The sequence below is a fragment of the Eretmochelys imbricata genome, chromosome 20 (assembly GCF_965152235.1).
Source record: "Eretmochelys imbricata isolate rEreImb1 chromosome 20, rEreImb1.hap1, whole genome shotgun sequence".
Classification (NCBI taxonomy): Eukaryota; Metazoa; Chordata; order Testudines; family Cheloniidae; genus Eretmochelys; species Eretmochelys imbricata.
Genome location: NC_135591.1, coordinates 3,248,525 through 3,266,864, shown reverse-complemented (window position 1 = coordinate 3,266,864; position 18,340 = coordinate 3,248,525). Strand labels below are relative to the sequence as shown.

The 18,340-nt window shown below is 64.2% G+C and overlaps 1 protein-coding gene across 1 annotated transcript in view; it reads right to left on the bottom strand.

Annotated features, from left to right (window-relative positions):
- Nucleotides 1–18,340, bottom strand: part of LRP1 (LDL receptor related protein 1) — a 181,843-nt gene that overhangs the window by 50,036 nt on the left and 113,467 nt on the right. The window contains 17 exon segments of the mRNA XM_077838260.1: nucleotides 723–848; nucleotides 1,005–1,145; nucleotides 4,246–4,395; nucleotides 4,676–4,770; nucleotides 5,089–5,263; nucleotides 5,410–5,637; nucleotides 6,252–6,383; nucleotides 7,305–7,549; nucleotides 7,946–8,110; nucleotides 8,519–8,723; nucleotides 9,739–9,936; nucleotides 10,252–10,497; nucleotides 10,619–10,819; nucleotides 12,072–12,254; nucleotides 12,798–12,965; nucleotides 17,595–17,675; nucleotides 18,131–18,247. Coding sequence (XP_077694386.1) covers nucleotides 723–848; nucleotides 1,005–1,145; nucleotides 4,246–4,395; nucleotides 4,676–4,770; nucleotides 5,089–5,263; nucleotides 5,410–5,637; nucleotides 6,252–6,383; nucleotides 7,305–7,549; nucleotides 7,946–8,110; nucleotides 8,519–8,723; nucleotides 9,739–9,936; nucleotides 10,252–10,497; nucleotides 10,619–10,819; nucleotides 12,072–12,254; nucleotides 12,798–12,965; nucleotides 17,595–17,675; nucleotides 18,131–18,247 — 2,856 coding nt within the window.

Below are 18,340 nucleotides of genomic sequence, written 5' to 3'. Positions count from 1 at the left end.
GGCTGTGGGGAGCTGCTGGAAGGCGTGATCAGGACCTGGGCCCGAACCCCCTGGGCAGAGATCCCAAGTGCCTGGGCTCTGCAGACACCCAGGCTGAGATGCCTTAGCAGGGCCTGGCTCTTGGGGGACAGACGCTCCAGTCCCGTCCCCCGCCACTTGGGCAAGCCCTGGCACGTGTCCCCCCCAACCCCCGCCGCCAACGCTCTCTGGCCCTCCTGCCTGACACGGGCCCCTCGCTGCAAGACCAGGGGCAGTGCTGGCTGCTCAGCCCAGCTGTGGCCGCGGCCCCATCCAACAGGGGGTCGGGGTGGTCTCCGTCCCTCGCTGCGATTCGCCGGGAGAACGGGGAACGAAGGGGGGAAGCCAGCGGGGAGCGAGGCCTGGGGAAGGGAAACTGGCCGGCCCCGAGGCCAGGCGCCTCCATCTCCTCCTCGCTCAGCTGCAAACTCCTGGCGTGTCTTGCTCCCCAGCGGCTGCTACGGTCCCCCGGGCCCCTCCTCGAGCGGGCGTCCTGCCCCGCTCCATGGGAGCCGGATAGAGAAGGAGGCCCCAACACTGGGCAAACGCCACCATCTCTCCTCTGCTCCCCTGGCCACCAGACGGGGCTGGCGAAGGTCGGCAAGCAGGCGGCTCCACGAGGAACCCAGGAGGAAGCGCCAGTGACGGGGAGGGGCTGGCGGCCACAGGGCGTGGGGGGAAGGGGCAGGGGCAGGCGGACTCACCCTCGCAGGACTGCTGCCCGCTCTTGAGGCTGTAGCCGGCCGTGCACATGCAGGAGCGGGTGGTGGGCGAGGTGGGCAGGCAGAGCTGCGAGCAGTCGCCGTTGTTCACGCTGCAGGGGTTGGTACCTGGGCGAGAGAAGGGGGCGCGTCAGGGGTGGCCGGGGGCCTGGGTTTGCGCCGCGTGGCCAAGGCAGATCCTGATCTGACCCCTGCGACAGCCACAAGCGCTTCGAGACCCCCCCCACCCCAGCTCCTCCCCCACCCCCTCCCCGGCTCACTCACCATGCTGGACGCTCTCGTCATAGACCTTCATGTGCATGACCAGCGTGGTGCTGTTACGCAGGACGACCGCTCCCGTCCCGTCCTTCTTGTTGCAGGTGCCCATCTTCTCCGAGGCCTGGTCGGCCCACCACAGCTTGTCGCCTGCCAGGGGAGGGGCCCGGGGATTCAGCACCACGCCGGTGCCCCCAGCCCAGCGCCCACCCCGGGCCTGGCAGCAACGTCAGCCTCCAGCGGGCAGCCGGGCCCACCACCCCCTCAATATCCCCCTGTTCCATCCCCCTCAGCTCCAACCCCCCCATCCCCTGCTCCACCCCACTCAGCTCCATCCCCCTCATCCCCTGCTCCACCCCCCTCAGCTCCATCCCCCCCTCATCCCCTGGTCCACCCCCCTCAGCTCCAACCCCCCCCATTCCCTGCTCCATCCCCTGCTCCACCCCCACATCCCCTGCTCCACCCCCCTCAGCTCCACCCCCCCTCATCCCCTGCTCCACCCCCCCCATCCCCTGTTCCATCCCCCTCAGCTCCAACCCCCCTATCCCCTGCTCCACCCCACTCAGCTCCATCCCCCTCATCCCCTGCTCCACCCCCCTCAGCTCCATCCCCCTCATCCCCTGCTCCACCCCCCTCAGCTCCATCCCCCCCTCATCCCCTGGTCCACCCCCCTCAGCTCCAACCCCCCCCATTCCCTGCTCCATCCCCTGCTCCACCCCCCTCAGCTCCACCCCCTCTCATCCCCTGCTCTACCCCCCTCAGCTCCATCCCCCCCTCATCCCCTGGTCTCCCTCCAGCTCCAACCCCCCCTCATCCCCTGGTCCACCCCCCTCAGCTCCAACCCCCCCCATTCCCTGCTCCATCCCCTGCTCCACCCCTCTCAGCTCCATCCCCCCTTATCCCCTGGTCTCCCTCCAGCTCCAACCCCCCCTCATCCCCTGGTCCACCCCGCTCAGCTCCAACCCCCCCATTCCCTGCTCCATCCCCTGCTCCACCCCCCTCAGCTCCATCCCCCTCATCCCCTGCTCCACCCCCCTCAGCTCCATCCCCCCTTATCCCCTGATCTCCCTCCAGCTCCAACCCCCCCGCATCCCCTGGTCCACCCCGCTCAGCTCCAACCACCCCCATTCCCTGCTCCATCCCCCTCAGCTCCATCCCCCCTTATCCCCTGGTCTCCCTCCAGCTCCAACCCCCCCTCATCCCCTGGTCCACCCCCCTCAGCTCCAACCCCCCCCCATTCCCTGCTCCATCCCCTGCTCCACCCCTCTCAGCTCCATCCCCCCTTATCCCCTGGTCTCCCTCCAGCTCCAACCCCCCCTCATCCCCTGCTCCACCCCCCTCAGCTCCAACCCCCCCATTCCCTGCTCCATCCCCTGCTCCACCCCCCTCAGCTCCATCCCCCCCTCATCCCCTGGTCCACCCCCCTCAGCTCCAACCCCCCATTCCCTGCTCCATCCCCTGCTCCACCCCCCTCAGCTCCATCCCCCTCATCCCCTGCTCCACCCCCCTCAGCGCCATCCCCCCTTATCCCCTGATCTCCCTCCAGCTCCAACCCCCCTGCATCCCCTGGTCCACCCCGCTCAGCTCCAACCACCCCCATTCCCTGCTCCATCCCCCTCAGCTCCACCCCCCTCATCCCCTGCTCCACCCCCCTCAGCTCCATCCCCCCTTATCCCCTGGTCTCCCTCCAGCTCCAACCCCCCCTCATCCCCTGGTCCACCCCCCTCAGCTCCAACCCCCCCCATTCCCTGCTCCATCCCCTGCTCCACCCCCACATCCCCTGCTCCACCCCCCTCAGCTCCACCCCCCCTCATCCCCTGCTCCACCCCCCCCATCCCCTGTTCCATCCCCCTCAGCTCCAACCCCCCTATCCCCTGCTCCACCCCACTCAGCTCCATCCCCCTCATCCCCTGCTCCACCCCCCTCAGCTCCATCCCCACCTCATCCTCTGGTCTCCCTCCAGCTCCAACCCCCCCTCATCCCCTGGTCCACCCCCCTCAGCTCCAACCCCCCCATTCCCTGCTCCATCCCCTGCTCCACCCCCCCTCATCCCCTGGTCTCCCTCCAGCTCCAACCCCCCCTCATCCCCTGGTCCACCCCGCTCAGCTCCAACCCCCCCCATTCCCTGCTCCATCCCCCTCAGCTCCACCCCCCTCATCCCCTGCTCCACCCCCCTCAGCTCCATCCCTCTTATCCCCTGGTCTCCCTCCAGCTCCAACCCCCCCTCATCCCCTGGTCCACCCCGCTCAGCTCCAACCCCCCCCATTCCCTGCTCCATCCCCCTCAGCTCCACCCCCCCATCCCCTGCTCCACCCCCCTCAGCTCCACCCCCCCATCCCCTGCTCCACCCCCCTCAGCTCCACCCCCCCTCATCCCCTGTTCCATCCCCCTCAGCTCCAACCCCCCCATCCCCTGCTCCACCCCACTCAGCTCCATCCCCCCCATCCCCTGCTCCACCCCACTCAGCTCCATCCCCCTCATCCCCTGCTCCACCCCCCTCAGCTCCATCCCCACCTCATCCCCTGGTCTCCCTCCAGCTCCAACCCCCCCTCATCCCCTGGTCCACCCCCCTCAGCTCCAACCCCTCCATTCCCTGCTCCATCCCCTGCTCCACCCCCCCTCATCCCCTGGTCTCCCTCCAGCTCCAACCCCCCCTCATCTCCTGGTCCACCCCCCTCAGCTCCAACCCCCCCCATTCCCTGCTCCATCCCCTGCTCCACCCCCCTCAGCTCCATCCCCCCTTATCCCCTGGTCTCCCTCTAGCTCCAACCCCCCTATTCCCTGCTCCATCCCCTGCTCCACCCCTCAGCTCCACCCCCCCTCATCCCCTGCTCCACCCCCTCAGCTCCACCCCCCCTCATTCCCTGCTCCACCCCCCTCAGCTCCATCCCCCCTCATCCCCTGGTCTCCCTCCAGCTCCATCCCCCTCAGCTCCAACCCCCCATCCTCTGTTCCACCCCCCTCATCACCTGCTCCACCCCCGCCCCCTTATCCCCCGGTTCCCCCCAGCTCCATCCCCCTAGTCCCTACCCCGTCAATATCCCCCAGCTCCACCCCTACTCCACCCCCCTCATCTCCAGCCGCGCTCCTTATCCCCTGGTTCCCCCCAGCTCCATTCCTGACCCCTCATCCCCTGGTCGCCCCCACCCCATCATCCCCCAGGCTCCACCCTATTGTGTCCCATGACCCCCTACTCCAGGCACAGGGTGAGTCACCAGCTGATGGGGGTCCCTCGCCCCCCGGCTCTCACCCATGATGGCCAGCGCAGTCGCCTTGCTCAGCTGGCTCTTCATGGCCTCCAGGACCTCCAGGCCGCTGCCGTCCAGGTTGCACCGGTTGATGGTGCCGGCACCGGAGCTGATCCAGTAAAGCTTGTTCTCCGGGTAGTCGATGGCCAGGCCTGGGGGGGTGGGGAGTCGCCGTTAGCTCCCCGGGGTCAGAGAGCAGCAGCACGAGAGGGGGATCCCAGCGGGTCACGAAATGGCCGCCGGACCCCGCCCGCAGGGAGCAGGGGCTGGAAGGGCCCCTACGAGGCTCAGTGGGACCCGGAAGGGCTGGCAGGAAATGGGACGTCAAGAGGAGGGGGATGGGCCCTGGCTCTGAGCCCCGCCCTAGCTGTCGCCCCACGGACGGGAAGGGGTGTAACCCCCTGTTGGGGATGGAGGGGGGGGTGTCCGTACCGACAGGCCCTCTCTGGTTGGTGAAGAGGAAGCTGCGGTTGCTGCCGTCCATGTTGGCAATGCTGATGTTGTCCCCGTCCGTCCAGTAGAGCTTCCTGCACAAGACACACAGACGTGGGGGGGGTGAGGGGGCAGTTAGGGTCCCAGCTCAAATCAACTCCCCCCACGTGCAACCATGACCCGCAGCCCCTGCTAGCCCAGCCCTGGTCCCCACAGAGAGGCTCAAGTGAGCCCTTCTGTTCTCTTCCTTGGGGCTGATATGGCTGAGGGTCCCCTTGATTTACCTGCCCTGGGACCCACAACCCCAGAAAGCCAGGACCCAGCCACACACACACACACGACCCCCGCTGCGCCCCCTTCCCCTGGTGCGTTCACGCCCCCCTGCCCTGGGCCCAGCTCCCTCGGCAGCTCACCCTTGGAGCGGGTGAACCACCAGGCAGTGCGGCTTTTCCAGCCCCTGGATCACGGCGTTCTTGAAGGAGCCGTCCAGCCGGGCCACGTTGATCTGCTTCCGGTTGGCGTCGTAGCTGGTCCAGAAGAGGTTTCTGGAAACCCAATCCACAGAGAGGCCGTGAGCATTGGGCAGGTCTGCAAGGCAATGGGCACGGGAGAGGCGTTAGAGGGGCGGCGCCAACCGCAGGGGGAAGGAAAGGGGCCGGTTAGAGAAGGGAGAGCCCCCCCCCAGAGCTGGCACCCCCCTGCCCAGAGCAATGGGCTCTGGGGGGCTGCCCCACCTGCCGAGACGACGGTCTCCACGCCGGTGCCATTGATGAAGGCGCGTTTGATGGTCTGGGTGCGGACGTCGGACCAGTAGATGCGCTGCTCCGGGGCGTCGTAGTCCACGGCCGTGACGTTGTCGATGTCGGGCACGGTGAAGGAGATGATGTAGTTGTAGTAGGGGTTGTCGATGGCCACGCCCCGGATCTCCATCTGCCGCGCGTACAGCAGGAACTTCTTCAGCTCTGGGGGCGCGAGAGACGGGGTGAGGGGCAGCCGCAGCGGCCCGTCCCAGCTCCGCGCCCCCTGCCCTGCCCTGCCCCGCTCCCCCCAACTCTGATATTTCCCTTCCTCCCCCCACCGTTCCCGGGAGCACTACGTGCCCCTCACACCCCTTCACCAAGAGCTTGTCTGCAACTGCCAAGACCGTGGGGTCCACTACTTAGAGCAGGGGGGCTGGGAGCCAGGACTCCGGGGTTCTATCCCAGCTCTAGGAGGGGAGTGGGGTGTGGTGAGTTGGAGCAGGGGGTGAAGGGGGGCTGGGAACCAGGACTCCTGGGTTCTATCCCAGCTCTAGGAGGGGAGTGGGGTGTGGTAGGTTGGAGCAGGGGGCGAAGGGGGGCTGGGAACCAGGACTCCTGGGTTCTATCCCACCTCTGGGAGGGGAGAGGAGGGGAGTGGGGTGTGGTGGGTTGCAGCAGGGGGTGAAGCGGGACTGGAGCCAGGACTCCTGGATTCTATTCCTGATCCTACTGAGTGACCTTCGGCAAGGCTGTTTCCTGCCCTGTAATACAGGGTCACAGTGGGCCGGGTGGGGGTGGCCAAGAGCTCCCGTATGCTCCAAGGGACCCCAACCTACCATAACACGTGGTGTTGTCCTTGTCCAGCTTCATGAGGTGGGGGCAGGCGCAGGAGGACGACTGGTTGTAGTTGATCAAGCAGAGGTGGGAGCAGGGTCCTTTGCCCCCGTTGGCCTCGCAGGGGTTGGGAGCTGGGCCGAGGGGGAGAGCGGAGGGAAGTCAGTGAGAAGCCCCTGCCAGGACAGGCCTGTTCCCTGCACCCCGAGGGATGGGTCAGGGACACTGATGCGGGCTGGGATACCAGCCCATTTGCACAGGGCCTGGGGGTGCAGCTCCCTCTGCTGATCCCACTGGCGTTGGTGCCAGGGGCCCACGTCGTGGAGCCCAGTGACTCCAGCTCCCTAGACCCACTGGGCCCCATTCTCTGGGGTCGCTCACGTCAACGTGCCGGCAGCCAGTGCCTGTCAGGGGTGCTCGCTCTGAGGGGCCAGGGCAATGAGAGCCAGGCCCAGGAACCACGGGGGCCTCAAAGCAAAAGAGACGGGGTGTGTGTGTGTGTGGCTTTGATACACGATTCTGCCGGCCACAGTGCACAAAGGGGGCCAAGGGTAGCCCCATTTGGAATGCAGCTACATCCCCCTGGATGCAAGCCACGGGACTACCCCTCCCAGCATGCAATGCTCCCTGGGATGCAAGCCTCGGGACTACAGCCCCCAGCATGCAACGCTCCCCTGGATACAAGCCACAGGACTACAGCTCCCAGCATGCAATGACCCCCTGGATGCAAACAACGAGACTACAGCTCCCAGCATGCAATGTCCCCCTGGATGCATGCTACAGACTACACCTGCCACAACCCTGGATGCAAGCCACGGGCCTACAGCCCCCAGCATGCAATGCTCCCCAGGATGCAAGCCACGGGACTACAACTCCCAACATGCAATGACCCCCCCCCATGCAAGCCACGGAACTACAGCTCCCAACATGCAATGCTCCCTAGGATGCAAGCTGCACACTACTCTGCACCCCTCCCCCCTGCAGGGCCCCCCCACTAACCGCGGCCCCCAGGCTCTCCCCGGCCGCACCCCCTGCCCGCGGTGTCGGCGTCTCACCCAGCGGCTGGCGGGACGGGTGATAGACCTGCAGGTCGAAGGGCTGCGTGTTGGTTCTCTGCACCACGGTGACGTTGTGGCCCGTCCACTTGTTGGCCTTGGCCAGGGTGTTGGTGCGCCAGTCGGTCCAGTAGACCTCGCCGCCGTACAGGGTGACGGCGAAGGGGTGGGACAGGTACTCGTGGCCCCGCAGCACCTCCATGTGCCCCGAGCCGTCGTACAGCGCCGAGTAGATGGCGTCCGACCTGCGCCGCCATGGGGCAAGGGCACGGCGTGAGGCTGGAGCCGGGGCTGGGTGGAGCTAGGGGCTGGCAGATTGTGGGGCACAGCCCAGCGCCCCGTGCCCCAGGCATCCCCCTGCCCCCTTCCCCTGGGATCCTCCTCCCTGGCTCACCTCCCTCCCTCCCGGGGCACCCCATGCCCCCTCCCCCTGGAATCCCCCTCCCTGGGCACCCCGTGATCCCCCTCCCTGGGTGCCCCACGCCCCCCTCCCACCGGGATCCTCTTGCCCCTGTCCCCTGTGCCCCCTTCTCCTGGGATCCTCCTCCCTGGGCTCCCCTCCCCCCCAGAATTACTTCCCCATGCCCCCCTCCCCCGGGATCCTCCTCCCCTGGCACCCCACGCCCCCTCCCCTGGGTTACCTGGCGTCGATCCAGAGGATGCGTTTCTCCAGGTAGTCGACAGTCAGGCCGTTGGGCCACCCCCCCGAGCCCGTCTCCTTGTGGATGGTGCGCCGGCCCTGGCCGCTCATGGAAGCTGCCTCAATGCGGGGCAGGCTGGCGTCCCAGTCGGTCCAGAACAGGATGCTGCGGGGCAGGGGGAAGGAGTCAGAGGGCCCGTCGCTGGGGAGCGGGGAGGAGGGGAAGGGGGTGCGTGGCTCCAAGCCAATCACCCCCGCGTCTGGGCCAGAGGGGGGCAGGGAGAGCCCCCCGCCCCCATTCTCAGGACAGTCGCTAACCTCCCATCAGCCATGGCCCCAGCAGCTTCGGGTGAATCGTCTCCATATTGCCATGGCAACGGCCCCCCAGCCCCTCAGTCACCCCCGCCCCCGGTGCCACCCCCCCCCAGCGCCCGGCTCTGACTGGGGCTTCGGCCACTGCTGGGCAGGGAAGGCCCACCCCAGCCCCATGGCAGGACCCAGGGGTGCTCGGCCAGCCTGCAGCCCGCCCAGAACCAGGGGCTGCCCCTGCCCGGCTCGCAGCCCTCCCACCCACCCGTATCGGGGGTCGAGGGCGATGGCGCGCGGATGCTCGATGTCCCCGGCCAGCAGCGTGGTGCGCATGGTGCCGTCCAGCTTGGCCACCTCGATCTGGTCCAGGTTGCTCTCCACCCAGTAGATGTTGCTGGCGATCCAGTCCACGGCCAGGCCCTCGGGCGTAGCCAGTCCGTACTGGATCACCACCTCGAAGCTGGTGAGAGCTGCAGGACAGGGCAGGGAGCGCGGCACCGTCAGGGCTAAGGCCCAGCCCCCGTCCCCCCCCACACTCCCCCCACAGACAGCCTCCAAAAGCAACGTGAATCCTCTTCTGCAAAATAAAATAAAAAAGCCCCTGCCCCCCCGCCCCCAGCTCTGCCCGTGCCCGTCAGTGCCCACCCAGAGCCCCTGATATCCCGGCCCTGGGCTCCAGCTCTGCAGTGCCCCTCAGGCCTGACCCAGAGCCCCGAAGGGCCCCTTGTGGCCTGGTCTTCAGACTATCTCAACCCTGGGGAAAACCCGGCCCCTCGTCCTGAGGCCAAAGCAAGGAGCTGAGCTGTGGGCCTTCTGCCCCCAGTAGTCACTGGAGATCCCCCACTCCCTGGGCCCTGCACCCAAGCCTCTCCCAAGGAATTTCAGGCTCCCGAAGGCGCTAATCGGGTTAGGACGAGCTTTCAGCGCGCTCAGCTGCCGGGCTGTAATTACCATTAGAGAATTGCTGGGAATGCTAATTAACTCCCACATAAGGATCAGCAGTTAAAGGCAGAAAGGTATCATTATCTGGGGCTGAATGCTCCAGCCATGGCACAGCCCCCCGGGGCTGGGGGAGGGAAAGGACTAGCTCCAAGGGACGTATTTCCCTCTGCAACTTCCCTTCCATCCGCAGGCAGCTCCCTGCCCTGCAGGTGGAGATTCCTGCTCCCAGCTCCCGCTACTTTGTCTTGTCTTGGCTCCCGGCGGCTTACAGCACCCGGGGGCCCTGAGGGTTGGGTTCCCCTCACAGCAATCTGGTGGACGGCTGGAAGGGGGTGCAGTGACAGAATGGTGCGAGAAGTGGGATACTCGCTCCAGATAGAGGGCAAAAGGGCTCCAAGGTGACAGCTTTGGAACCGGAGCAGGAGAGTTCGAATTCCATGTGTCCCTGCCCTCCCCTAGATCTGTCTGTGCCCCACAGCACGTGGCCCTGCGAGGTGCCCACAGGGTTTCGCGCGGCGGGCTGCGTCCGTTCCCACCACTAACCCCCGTTCTCCAGCAGCTTCCCCCGGTAGATCTTGTCCTCCACCACGTCCGTCCAGTACAGGGAGCTCTGGTTGAGGTGGAAGTCCAGGGCGATGGTGTTACGCAGGCCGGGCACCAGGACGCTGTAGTCGCCCTTCTGCAGGTCGATGCGCCGGATCTCGTGGCGGTTCGAGAAGATGATGAAGGGCTTGAAAGGGTCTGCGAGCAAAAGGGGCGTCAGGGGGGGGTCGGGGCCAGCGAGGCTGCAAGCAGAGCGGCCCTGCCAGGAGGGGGCATGTGCCCAGTTATAACACAGAAGCAACAGGTGCCAGTTTCCCCCCCGGCATCTCTGTGGTGCACAGAGCAGCCCCCTCCCTGGCATCTCTGTGCACACGCGCATGTGCGCTCCCTCCTGCCGGGGTGTTACTCCGGATGCTGGGGGAACCAGGCTCAGCCCCCGACCTGCCCGCCTGTGCCAGTCGCCCCCTGGAATCCCAGGGGCCTGGCGGCGCTGCCCCCCGGCTGCCCGCTCACCCAGGCTGCGGCAGCTCTCGCCGTCGGGCTCCAGCATCCAGCCCTCGTAGCAGGAGCACTTGACGTTGTACTTGTCCTGCTCGCACTTCTGGCTGCACTTGAGGTGCTTGGCGCAGTAGCTCTGGATCTGGCAGGTCCGGTTGTCGGCGCCCAGCTCCATGCCCAGCGGGCAGGAGCAGACGATGCCCTCGCCCGGGGCCACCGTGCAGTTGTGGCTGCAGCCGCCGTTGTTCAGAGAGCACTGGTCTGCGGGGAGAGAGAGCGCGGCCACCGTCACCCCCGGCGGCCGGGGCCCCTCAGCGAGTCGGGGAGAGAACCCAGGAGTCCGGCCTCCCAGCTGCCCCGGCCTCCCGCCCCCGCAGCTCACCACACAGCTCGCCCTCGTCGGAGCCGTCGCCGCAGTCGTCGGTGCCGTCGCACAGCTTCTCGGGCGGCAGGCACACGGAGGTGGTGTTGGCGCAGGTGTGGGAGGGCGGCTTGCACACCAGCGACTCGCAGTTCTCCTCGTCCGAGTTGTCCTCGCAGTCGCTGTCTCCGTCGCACACCCAGGCCTTGCTGATGCACCGGGCTGGGAGGCGGGAGGGGGCGGCGTGAGACACGGCGGGGGGGGGACGCGGGGGCCCCGCCCTGGCTCTGTCCCATCCGCCGAGGCCCCGTTCTTGCTCCGCCTCTCCCCCCTGCTCCGCCCCTGGGGGGGGGAGGGGTGTGCCGCCAAACAGCTGATCGGCGGCACCACCAAACAGCAGTGGCTCGTGGGCGCGAAGCATCCACTATTTTTCCCCAGGAGCGCCCCAGCCCTGGACCCACCTCCCCAGGAAGGTGGGGGCCACCTGAGTCTAGGATCCACATCCCCAAATTCCAGTCACAAGAGCACCGCTGCTGGGGGGACATTCCGGCTCTTACCGCGAGTTATTAAATGCATTAAATTCATGTAATTAATTGTTGATATTTACTCATTATTAGTCATGTTAATTACTGCTTAATTTAGTGTTACACACTTTTCTTCTTGACTTTTTTTACTTTCCCTGTTTTATCGGTTTCATTTTGTGCTGTTTCTGATTTTAACACTGGGCTGTTAACTGGTTTCCCCTCCCCGGTTTTTCCGTCTCCTGTCTCTTTTCCATCCTTGCCACTTGTTTCCTGGCGAACAACCCCTCGTTTCTTTTTGGGGAAGTTTGAATGTTTTCAACCAAGAGAAATGGTTCGGACTGGACAGTTTCTGGGGAGGGACGGAGGTTGAATTTTGAAAACGGGGGGAAGGAAAATGTTCAGAGTTGGAACTGCTTTTGGCAGGGAGGGGAACAGAAAATGCTTTAATTTTGAAAGTTTGGTGGGAGGGAAAAGGAGAAATTGGAAACAAAAATGAATAAGGAAAATGTTTCAATTTGGGATGAAGAGTTTAAAAAATCTACCACCCTCTGGCTCAGCCGACCAATGGAAAACGGGAAGGTGACCAGGCCCCCCGCAAAACTCTGGGAAAAAACATTTAAAAAATGAGACAGAAAAACAGTTTCCATCCAAATTTGCTGGAAGATGGAAAATTTCGAGGAAATCAAGGTGGGGGGAAGGGTGAAGTTAAAAATATCATGTTCAAAAACCAACAAGGCCAAATGTCCTCAAAATCCGCATTTTAAAGGGAGGTTTCGAGCAGCTCCGTTCTCAGGGGCGTGAGCCCAGGGACGCCAGACCCGGGTGCCGCGGGGATCCCAAGGGAGGCTGGTGAAAAGCCCCTGCCCCGCTCCCACATCTGGATCGAAGTTCCCCACCCTACCCCCCAGGCTGGATCTAGCATCCCTTGCCCCCTGCTCCGCGCCCGTTACCCGAGTCCTTGCAGCCGAACTTGACGTTGGGGTCGCAGACGTGCGTGACGCCCTCGCAGCTCTTCTCGTCGCTGGAGTCCATGCAGTCGGTGTCCCCGTCACACCGCCAGCGCAGGGGGATACACAGCCCGTCCAGCCGGCACTGGAATTCGTCCGTGTGGCAGCCCCCGGGCGGGCGGGTGGCTGGGAACGGAGCCCCCACGGGACAGAGCGTCACTGGCTGCGCCCCACGGCGGGACCCGGCACGGGTGGCGCGGGGGGGGCAGTCAGGATCTGACGCCTGGGGGTGGGGGGGCGGGGAGCGGGACTGGGCACCCAGGGCAATACCCGGGGGGGGGGAACAGGGGAGCCTGGGATCCAGTGCTGGGGGTGGGGCGGGGTGGAGGGATCCAGGACCTGACACCTGCAGGTGTGGGGGGGAGAAGGGCGTGAGGGAGGGGAGACCAGGATCCAAAGATGGGGGGCACCCAGGATCTGATGCCTGGGGTCCAGCCCCCTGAGAGGAGGAGGGGTTCCGGGAGCAGACCCCCAAGGAGATGTGGTGCCCAGGGTGCAGGCTCCGGGGCGGGGAGGGATCTGACTCCAGGGGCGCCCTAAGCAGGAAAGCAGCAGGGCCCCCCATGCTGCTGACCCTGCCCCATTCATCCTCCCCCGCACCATGCCTCCGTGCGAAGCTGGTGCTAGCGTGGGGGAGACAGGCAGGGCTCCAGGAGGCGGGGGGCTCACCCTGGTTGGTGCAGTTGGCGTGGGTCTCGTCGCTGTAGTCCCCGCAGTCGTTGTCACCGTCGCAGGTCCAGTGCACGGGGATGCAACGCCCGCTGTTGCACTTGAACTGGTTGCTGGAGCAGGAGTGGCTGCAGCCGGCCTCGTCGCTGTTGTCCCCGCAGTCGTTGTCTGGGCGGGGCGGGCGGGGGAGGAGAAGGGGGGGGCGTCAGCGGGCAGCCGGCAGGCACAGAGAGCCGGGCAGCGTGGCCCAGTGTCCCGGGGGGGGGGAGCGCCCCCAGCAGAGCAGAGCTGGGAGCTGCAGGGGTCCACCTGAGCCAGCTCTACTGACAGCATGGGGGGGGGGCCGAGCGAGACGGGCCCCCCGCGGCGGCTCCTTCCACAGCGCCTCCCCCCAGCCCCCGCCCCCGCCCGCCCGACATGCTCGCTAACGTCACGGCCACATTAAGAAAACGAAGCACAGAAACTGCATAGATCACCTCATGTACCATGGGGGGCAGGGGGTGGGGCTCCGCCGCCCAGCAGGGCGGATGTGGGGAAAGGGGGCACGTCCGCGGACCCCTTTGCACTGAGCATCCACGGGAAGTTTGATTGGATCCAGCCAATTCCTGAGCACTGCCACTTTAAGGAGGGGCTCGTCCGGTTCCGCCTCAAACTGAGCTTCAAAGCTGCAGGCTCTGACACCGGTTCGGAGGTTAAAACGCTCTACCAGGAGCCTGGCACGGAGTCACCTTACCACTGGCAAACTGGCACCATCGCAGCCCCGCTCGGTGACTCGGTTTCCCCTCCCACCTTTCGCTACTCAGACTGGGTGTCTCTCCCTCTGTCCGTGCACTGCCGTGACACACCTAACACTCGGCCGTCCCTCCCCCGTTTCATCGCACGCCGGCACGTCTATCGGCGCCTCTCGTGCACAGGGACGGGCTGACTCCCACGCAGAAAGGGAAGTGCATGGGGAAGACCCAGTAGATGCTCAATTCTGGCACCAACTGAACAAAACGGGTTTATAAACCATCCAGCACCACTGGGAAAGCCCCTAGTGAGCGCATGCTGGATGTGGGCTAGGACAGTGTCCGGAGGAAGGAGGATGCAGCAGTTAGGCACCAGCCTGCAGCTCACGAGACGCGAGTTCAAATCCCCACTCCACCTCAGGCTCCCTGTGCGACCTGGGGCCAGTCATTTAGCTGCTCCCTGCCTCAGTTTCCCAGCTGCCATGGGGATAACTACATGGACCCTGCCTTGCAGGGGGATGGTCTCAGATATGAGACAGTGAGTGGCTCAGATATTACTGTCTTGGGGACTGTACGAGCTCGTATATGCTAGAAAATTAGATCAGCCCAGCTACATGGCTCAGGGGGGTGAAAAATCCCCACCCCAGGAAGGTAGTTAAGTCGCCATGTAGACAGAGCAAGATCCCAGTCGGGGGAGGTGGAGAACCTCTCCTGTTGGCATAGATAGTACCTGCACTGTAGCGGGTCAAGTGTAAACAAGCCCTCTAATTAAGTCTGATTCCCTGAGCTGAACTGATTTAATAGCATTTAAAACCCATTTAAATTGGTGCAAAAAAACCCAAACCATTTTTTCATGGTTTGTATGTATAAGAACATCTTCTGTATTTTCCACAGTATGCATCCGATGAAGTGAGCTGTAGCTCACAAAAGCTTATGCTCAAATAAATTGGTTAATCTCTAAGGTGCCACAAGTCCTCCTTTCCCTCTGCGTACAGACAGCCCTCAGCCTTTGCTGGATCACAGCCCTCATCCTTCGTTGGCTTTAAGTCTCTCTCTGTTTTGGTGTCTTTCTGTCTGTCAAATCCATTTGGAAGGAAACTGACACCTCTCCCCTCAAATCCATTTTCAGCCGAATTCCCTCAGACCCTTTTCCCCTAATGCAAAGCGAGCGGCTGATGAAACATCTCCTATTGCTCAGATAACTTGGCTTCTCCTGTGTAACGAAATCTCCCTCCTCCAGCCTCCTCCTTCACCAGTTACAGATTTGAACGGGGAGAAGAACCCCCCCGATCCATCGTGTTCCCAGGGGTCAGGTTTTCCATGGCCCCAGCTTCTCATGCCATCGTTTACAACTGTGCAAAACGGGTGTGAAATGCCACCAGCCTGATCTGCCGGCAGCTCTCCGGAGCAGGGACTGTCTTGTTCTGTGGGTGTACAGCACCTCACACGAGGGGATACTGAGCCACGAATGAGGCTCCTGTGTCCTACTGCAACACATGTAATTGATAATAATTGGACACCGGATATGCACAGACGTAAACGACAGCCCAAGAGGCAGGATGCTGGAGCAGAAACTTCGCTTCTCTGACCCCTGCCAGCGTGTGGATCAGTTGGGACGACAAGGAACCATGGCTTTTCTGCAGTTATGTGACCCCCTCTCCAGAAAAGTGGCAGGCTTTGGGGGACCGGTGGCAGGGGGGTGCTGGTACATGTTGATCTATGCACTAACCGGTAGGTTTTGGACAGTTCTTTTCGTCAGAGCCATCCCCACAATCCTTCTCTGAAACACAGAAACCAACCAAAAAACAACAAAGGACAGGCGAGTGGGCACATTGAAGACACAGAACAAAAAACACACAGCAACAGAAAACCGCCGCCGACAGGCAGAGCCACACTGAGCTGGACAGACGGACACGGACGACAGGGGAACGTTGAACGGCCATGGGGGAGAGAGATCAGAAGCAGTGGATGGCGCCCGGTCCCCTCCCTGCATGACTCCCTGAAGGGGTTCTTCTGGGGAGCAGGACGAAAAGGAGCTGGCTGGGTGATGAGAAACGCCAAGGCCCTGAGCTCCGACGCCCAGAAACTGCCCCAGCCCCCTGGGCCGATGCCCGTGTGTTGTCAGCTCAGGTAACCCCTGAGGGCGGCTGAGCCGGCCCTGTGGAGCGGAGGCGGCTGGTTAATTATGGCCCTGGGAAACCAGTTGGCCACGAATCAAGGGACCCCTCTGCCTGCGTCTTCACACGGAAACCCGCCCAGCAAACGCAGCCCCAGCTCCCCTGCCCTTAGCCCGCTCCGGAGCTGTTAATTAAAACTAATGCCCGAGTCGTTACAACGACAAATATGAACTGGGGGTGGGGAGCCCTGCAGCAAATCCCGTCTCCTGCCTCAGAACCCAAACCCGCCCCGCAATGCACCGACCGGAGGCTGCGAGGCCACGATCCCTGCATCCGCACCCAGACCCGCAGCTTCCAACGGGATGCTGCAGGAAGGTGCTCTGCCGGGCCAGGCCTACGCCGGATTCCCCTGGGCCTGCTCCCCAGCCCCTGGGCTAAAGCATTTCTCTGCCCCCAAACCTGTCTGCGCCTCACAGCACGGTACAAGCTGATTTTCCCCTAAAAAAGCGTGGGGTACGTATTACACCCCCCGACATGCCCGCATACAACCCCCCTGCATATACACACACCCAGACACACCCATGCCTTCACCCCCCCCATGCACGCACACCCGCACGCACGCCTACACACACGCCCCCACACGTATGCACACGTGTGCACCACACAGCCACTTGCACGCACACCCGCATGCACACGTACACCCACACGTATGCACACGCGTGCACCGGACCAGCCACTTGCATGCACACCCACACACACGCCTACACACACGCCCCCACACGTATGCACACGCGTGCACCGGACCAGCCACTTGCATGCGCACCCGCACACACACCTACACACACGCCCCCACACGTATGCACACGCGTGCACCGGACCAGCCACTTGCATGCGCACCCGCACACACACCTACACACACGCCCCCACACGTATGCACACGCGTGCACCGGACCAGCCACTTGCATGCACACCCACACACACGCCTACACACACGCCCCCACACGTATGCACACGCGTGCACCGGACCAGCCACTTGCATGCGCACCCGCACACACACCTACACACACGCCCCCACACGTGTGCACACGCGTGCACCGGACCAGCCACTTGCATGCGCACCCGCACACACACCTACACACACGCCCCCACACGTGTGCACACGCGTGCACCGGACCAGCCACTTGCATGCGCACCCGCACACACGCCTGCACACACGCCCCCACATGTGTGCACACGCATGCACCGGACCAGCCACTTGCACGCACACCTACACACCCACACCTATGCACACACGTGCACCACACAGCCACTTGCACACCCCCCTGCATGCACACCTACACACACGTCCCCACATGTGTGCCCTGACACACCCACGCTGCACACCCACACACCCACCTGGTTCCGTACAATCCATAGCAAGCGCGAACCCTAAAGATCAAGCCCAGCCTCACTGCCAAGCAGTTTCATCTGCCCAGGCCTCAGTCCAACCGCGCTCACTGCGTCCCTCGCCCTGCATCGCAGGGCAGATCCCTGGGGCGCAGAGGAGGATAGGGGATGTGCCCAGGGCTCGCCAGGCAGTCAGTGGCAGCGCCCGGACTGGTGCTCAGGCGGGCAGAATCCCAACCTCGCCGCCAGAACAGACACCCCTCCGAGCTTCGACTCTCTCGGAGCCCAGCGTGGGTATCCTGAGAGGGGGTCACTGGGTACCCGAGACCTGCGCTGCAAAGCACATCCGTTTCCAGCGCAAGCTCAGTCCCTAGGCGTGGGGGCCCAGCGGGTGGATTCAGGTGCCCGGGCGGGGGTGGGGGGGAACTGTGGCCGAAAGAGCACAAGGAATCCCCCAAAGCAGCCTCTGCTCCAGCCCTCCCCACGGGGACGGCACCTCCCTGCTTCTGATCTCCCCGTCTCTGCGTCGTGCCCCCCCGTCCCCCGGGCCTGGGGAGCTCACTCACCATTGTCGCATCTCCAGTTGATGTTTATGCAGCGCCCGTTGGTGCAGGTGAACTGGGTCAAGGGGAAGCAGGTGGGGTAAGCTGCGGGGAAGAAAGGAACGGGCCCCCGTCAGTGCCGCTAACGCGTCCTTCCTTCCCCAGGGAGGGCAGGGCCTGGGAACGGCCAGGCCAGATCAGCCCCGGCTGCCGGGGAAGGTGGACCACAGATAATGGTGAAATAACCTGTCCAGCGTGCAGGGGCCTTTCTAGCCCCAGCAGCTAGGGGGCAGCTCATGAGGCCCTGGGTCCACTTACACCCCACCATACGTCGCCAGACCTGCTCCCATCTCCAACAATGCAGCTAGAAGGGCAGGGCCCCTGCTGCAGACCCCCGGACGCCTGCTGAAACTGACGAACGAGCAACCGACAGACAGGCAGAGGAGCTGGACTGGGACCAAAGCCCTGTTATTCCCCCCTGCAGCCAGCCAGACCCCCGCCCTGGGGCCGGATCGGAGCTGGCGCCCCCTAGAGGGGAAAGGTCCCATCCCCCCACTCACCGCAAGAGGCGGACTCATCCGAGCGATCCCCACAGTCGTCGTCCAGGTCGCAGGTCCAGGAGATGGGGATGCAGCGGCCGCTGGCGCAGGAGAACTGGTTGGGGGGGCAGGTCCGAGCTGGGCATGGGGCAAGACAGACACAGGGCGTTTCAATGATCCTGGTGGCACCAGGGTAAACGCCCATGGGGGCAAATCTGCGAGGGCAGGGGT